The sequence below is a fragment of the Trachypithecus francoisi genome, unplaced genomic scaffold, assembly GCF_009764315.1.
Source record: "Trachypithecus francoisi isolate TF-2019V2 unplaced genomic scaffold, Tfra_2.0 Lachesis_group15, whole genome shotgun sequence".
NCBI lineage: Eukaryota > Metazoa > Chordata > Mammalia > Primates > Cercopithecidae > Trachypithecus > Trachypithecus francoisi.
In genome coordinates, this window is record NW_022681460.1 from 52,496,451 (window position 1) to 52,502,450 (window position 6,000).

At 39.5% G+C, this 6,000-nt stretch overlaps 1 protein-coding gene across 2 annotated transcripts in view; it reads left to right on the forward strand.

Annotated features, from left to right (window-relative positions):
- The window catches only part of AFG1L (AFG1 like ATPase), a 224,348-nt gene extending 219,763 nt beyond the window's left edge, over positions 1-4,585 (forward strand). For both annotated transcript variants that reach the window (XM_033234787.1, XM_033234788.1), the window contains exon 13: positions 1,299-4,585. In XM_033234787.1, coding sequence (XP_033090678.1) covers positions 1,299-1,427 — 129 coding nt within the window. In that variant the 3' untranslated portion in view covers positions 1,428-4,585. The remainder of the gene's footprint in view (positions 1-1,298) is intronic.
- The last annotated feature ends 1,415 nt before the right edge of the window (positions 4,586-6,000 follow it).

The following is a 6,000-nucleotide window of genomic DNA, read 5'->3' on the forward strand; positions in this document are numbered from 1 at the left end:
GTTGTGAACTGCATGTGCAAGGGATCGAGGTTGCACGCTGTTTATGAGAATCTAATGCCTAAGATCTAAGGTAGAACAGTTTCATCCCGAAACCATCCCCCTGCCTCCGGTCCATGGAGAAATTCTCTTCCACGAAACTGGTGCCTGGTGCCAAAAGGTTGGTAAAATTTACATCATTGGCTCTTAAAATTTTTTTCCCCTAGGCTGGTGCAATGGGTCATTCCTGTAATCCTAGCACTTTGGGAGGCCGAGGTGGGCAGACTGCTTTGAGCTCAGGAGTTTAAGACCAGCCTGGGCAACATGGTGAAACACCATTTCTACAAAAAATAAAAAATTAGCCAGGTGTGGTGGTACACACCTGTGATCTTAGCTACTGGGGAGGTGAGGCAGGAAGATCACTTGAACCCAAAAGGCAGAGGTTGCAGTGAGCCAAGATGGCACCACTGCACTCCAGCCTGGGTGACGGAGTGAGACCCTGTCTCAAATTCCCCTAGGATCAAGACAAAGTAAGCTCAGCAGATGGAGCCAATCATATATGAAGAAATCAGGGAACGTGACCTCAGGGCCATGAAGGTTCACAATGAATCAGTGGAGAAGATGGACTTAGGGATCCAGAATTTTTCTCTGAAAAAGCATACTAACAAACCTCTAAGGAAAGAGAAAAATTCCAAGCCCACTTAGTGGCCACGAGTCTGTGTTGGTGTCACTCGTCTGGGATTACCAGCCTCATAGAGACAGGGCTTCCCAACTTGGTCCTAGATGGTGGGATCAATTGTCCCAGCAGCTGAAGACTAAAAACAGCCCTGGCTTTTAGATCCCAAGCACATTCTCCAGAACCCAGACCCACTGTTCATTCGCATTTGCTTTCCTTTAGTCATTGGTTGGACTGGAAAAGGCTCTCCAGAGGTTTGTCCTTAGGGCCTCCCCGTTAGGCAGTGGGACCCTGTCTGGAGGCCTACACCAGCCTCTTTCTAGCTTCTCAGAACTACTGTTTTTTTTTTGTTTTTTTTTTTTTTTGGTGTTGTTGTTGTTTTAACATTACTTATTTCTGGTGTACACTTCTGGAGAAAGTTTTCCCTTTTAAGTTTTCTCTCTGATAATTTGATGTGTTTACTGCCTAGCAGTTTAAATTGGTTGACTCTCTAGTCTCATTTAAGGGATTGTATATGAAAAAAAAAGTTATAAAAAAAAGGCATAATCTAAACTGGTAAGCCTAAAAAGTTTTTTAAACCTATGCTTAGGTTCTGTAAATTTTCACTTGTGATGGCTTTAATTTAATTTGTTTGTTTTATAACCAGGATTCAGCGGAAGGACTCTCCATGTTTACCGGAGAAGAGGAAATCTTTGCATTTCAGCGCACGATTTCCCGACTCACAGAAATGCAGACTGAACAGTACTGGAACGAAGGAGACAGAACCAAGAAGTAACTGTCACTTTCACATAAATAAAACTCTAGACAAATGGTTAACGCAGGCAGAACTCCTTATTGTGGGACTTGAAGGAATCATTTTCTCATCATTAATTATGCACTTTGTCCTCTGGACCATTTTAATCTAAAATTGCTGTCAAAGATCTAGTGGATTAGTAAGTTAAACACTTAACATTTTTAGGTCTACTTTTTCTTATTTGGTCTTATTTCTGCACCATGAAATTAAAATCATCATTCCTGAAGATGAATGTAGGACCAGACATTTTAGCTTCACATTAAACCACCTGAATGAACCTTGAATACACAAGTAAATGCAAGACGTCTGGACGCCTTCAAGCTTTGGCTGCATGGTGGTGGCACGTTAGAAATCCATCTTTTATAACAGGGGAGAAATGCCCTATGTTTCAATTCAAAACAAAGACAGTTTTCCAATCTGATATAAACTAAAAGGGATAATATTTTAGAATATGGGCTTATATGTGGTTTTTTTTTTTTTGGTTATGAATTATAGTAAATGTTGCAGGCCTTCAGATGTCTACATAATGAAAAAATACGTTTTTAACCCTGAGATCAAGCTTAGTAGGCAGGACTTGATCTCAAGTGGTCACAGAGTTTTCTAAAAAAAAAAAAATTGAGAATTATAATGGGATCAATTAAGGAGCAAGTGTCAAATTCTAGCCAACAGGCAGATCTGCAGGCAGAACTACCAACTCTGCAACCAGGAATGGGGACCAGCGAGAAAGTGTGGGCGGGAGGGTGGGTGTCAGAGCCGTAGACACTCCATCAGCAGAGGAGACTCCCGCTCACATGAGGCCAGCTGGACCCCAGTGGACAGCAGCCTCCTTCCCACTATTTGCAGACACTTGCTCTCCTTGCAGCATGCTGCCCCCGCCCTTGCTGCCGACTCTGCCATGAGATGGACCTAATAGGAAATAGGAAAGAACGCCTGACAAGCCTGCTTCAAAGGAAATCTGATTTGTCCTTCACTGAGCTCATTTTTTGCTTCTTTGAGTAAAACCTGGCTTTACTAACTATTGTCACAAAGTGGATCTTCGGCTGTGGATGAGTGTGAAAAAAAAAAGAAAAAACATAAAATCCACAAAATCTAGTGAAAATTAAGCATTTAGGGGAAGGTAAGGCAGAGGTAAGTCAGTTCAATGATTACAGTGGTCAACATAAGTAAGCTCTTTGAACCTATTTGATTTATTATTTATTTATTTATTTTTAATTTTTATATCTTGGCCACTCCAGCCATCTCCTGGCAGGTGTAGTGTGGCATGGCATGGCCCTGTTTAATTTGTTAGTCAATAATCCATCACAGTAGTCTCTTTTAGACATTAACCTAATTAAGGCAAGCAGATAGATGGATGAGTACCCAAGCCAAGAGAAGAGTTTATTTAAATTAAGCCTTCTGTCAACGAAATGTGGTTTAAAGATATTTTTATTGAAGTGAAACACAGTAATTTCAAAGAGGTTAAGTAATAGGGAAGAAAGATGGGAAAAACCACTTTGTGCCAGATTTAATGCTACATATTTACATTAACTCAATTTAAAAAAAAATCTTAGAAAGTGAATATTATAATCCCTGTTTAAAGATAAGAAAACTGAGGCTTGGGAAAGTTAAGTAGCTTGACCTGAGATTCACAGTTTACAACTACAAAACTCATGTACTGTATTTTATACCACACTGTCTCTTACTACTTAAAAAAAAGAGAGAGATTGTTTTAAAAATTGATTGATTTAACTCAGTGAATGAAGTTGAAGATAAATTTACAACAGAACCATTGATTTGAACTCAGTAAATATAAAATGTTTAACTTTATTCTTTAGATCTTAGCTTTTTACTTTTCCCATTCCTTTGGTAATTATTCTGTACCTTAATTTTTTAAAAAATAATGTGAATGGATAGATAGATAGATGGACAGTATGACCGATAGACAGAACTGCCCCTGAGTGTGAGTGTATGTAGAAGAGTCCTCCTCTTCTATATACTTTCATAACTTTTATAACTGTTATGTTATGAAAGTTCATTTGAGGTCAGATATTGGGAATAAAGTTTCATTTTTCCATAGAAACAATCATGTAATGTTAGTTGGGGTGCTGTCCCAATGTGTAGGAGCCTATGTAATTCTCAGTGTAGCTTCCCTATAATGTCATTTTGGTACAAAAGAACTTAAACCCTGAGGGAAAAACTGTAGCTCAGGCTCCACCTAAGTAACTGGAGCATGTGTCCACTTCTGTGTCTCCAATCTGCAATCTTCTTCCCCAGCTCCAGGGGCCTGGTGGGATTGGCTACAGTGTAAGAGGCTCTTTGAGCTGGGAGAAGGGTTTATGCAGAAAGTGGGACTAGAAGGCTTTGGCTGGATCTCTGGAGGGGAGGAAGGAGTTCCAGGGTGGCTGGAAATCTACAACGTTTATTTCATAAAATAGCATGCAAGAAAAAAACCCAAGTCTTCAAGAATAGCCATCACTAGGAAACAGTATGGTAGCTCTACTAAAAGAAAAGTAGTGCCAACATGAAATGCAACCCCTAGATTGGAGAGCAACATTTCAATTTGTCTTTCTTCCAAGGCCTGCCCCTATTACATTCTCAGCATTCCAGTCTTTCTCCCTAGAAGTCTCTCAGCAAATGCTCTTTTTTTGAAATGCTTTAAATGTATACTTTGAGATGGAGGTTTGAGCTGAGTACTGCTGTGGAAAGCTCCCATTCAATTCAAAACACAGAGGGGGGATGTCTTTAGAGTCAGGAGAAAACACCATGTGCCAAGGGTGCTCTCCAAACTGATCACTGGTTCCCAGACTTAACAGAGGTCAAGCGGAGAAAAAGGAAAGCTTTCCTTAGAGAAGAAAAAGAAAAATCTTATCACTTCTCATAGTTCTTTACAGTGTATGAGCTTATTTGCTGATATCACTAATCCTGAGATGAAAAACAGGATGGACTTAAGTAATTTTTAACCTATTTCTGAGGCCAAAAAGACTGTAGCATTATTTTAATCAAATTTATGCCTTTTCAGTGGGACTTCAAATTTTAATAATAAGGCAATACTTTTATCTTCTTAATGTATATATATTTCCCGTACTTACAAGTGTGCAAATAACATAATTTTAAAATTAGTTGGAATATTGAAAAAAATTAAAATTTCACTTGTAAAATAAGTGGATGTGCTCATATCCATTTATTTATTTAAGAAACACATCATGTTTTCTGTGTCCTCGGCATGGTTCTATGTGCTTTATAAATAAACTCTTTTGATCCATATAACAGTCTTATGAGATAGGTGCCATTATAGTCATTTTATAGACAGGGAAGCTGAGACACGGAACACAGCTAAAGCAGAATCCTGAATTGCTAAGATATACGCTGAAGTCAATAAAATTAAGCAAAGTGCTAGCATATTAAATTTTCCATTTCATCGCCTCTGTCCTGAAAACAGTATTGCTGGTCCATGTAACTGGAACCTACACTTGACGGCTGCTTTATCTGAGATTAAAAACATGCAGAAGGATTGGGCGCCTGGGTCCCTGACATTTGGGTTCCTGATCAGTTACGGGAATCTGTCTGGCAGCAAGTCTGTAAGTTACCTTTATTAGATTTACTAATGTCAAAAGACGTCATTTGCTGGTAGGAAAGGATTTTCTTTGGAAATGAGTTTATAACTTCTTATATAGTCAGAATTAAGATGAATGTTCCCTATTGGTATATAGCAGTTCATTTTTCTGGAATAGAAAATTACAAATGTTAAAATCTGCCCTCTTGTCGAGTGTCTACTGACTCAGTCCAGCAGCTCACTGGGACCCTCACATCTGTTACCCCCGCTGGTCACTCGGTCCAGTCAAACATGCCTGTCCGCCGGCCTTTCATCTGTGCTGCATGGAGCCATCAGTCTGTCTTGCCTGCTTGCCTAAGGGGCTTTCCGGATGTTGTGCTGAGAATTTTCCTATCTCAGGGCTGTACTTACTGGGTTCCCGGTGGTTGATTGCTTGTCTCTAATGATGCAGTGGGAAGGGCTCGAGATCCAGCATTGGAAAATTCAGTTCTGCTAATTATTGTTTTGTGACCTCGACCAAGATAGTGCTCTGAGCCTCAGTTGTATCATCTTATAAATGGGAATCAAAATGCCCATTTCATAGAGTTACTATGAGGATTGTTGGTGAAAAGCGCTTTGCAAATGGTAAAGGATTAAACGATTAAACGAACATCAGTTGTCATTGATACTAATGATTATGATCATAAATCCTACTTTCTACTTTGTGTTATAGCCTTTTGAGGAACGCAAAACAGAAGACACATTCCAACCACTGGTTTCTAACAGAAGGGAAAAGATACTCATTAAATGGCTAGACACCAAGAGCACACGGGTCTGGCTTCATGAGATGCTGGAGAAGATTGTTAAATTCAAATCCATGTTTTCAGGATTAATACAGAAATTGTTGTTTGGCGAACATCAAAGATTTCCCAGAAACAGGGCACCATCTTGTGGTCAGTAGGATGAACTGACAGGAAAAAAAAGTCCAGTGGTTCTCAATGCTACAATTCCTAGGCTTAGGTCCACCTCCAGGGTCAGGTGTGG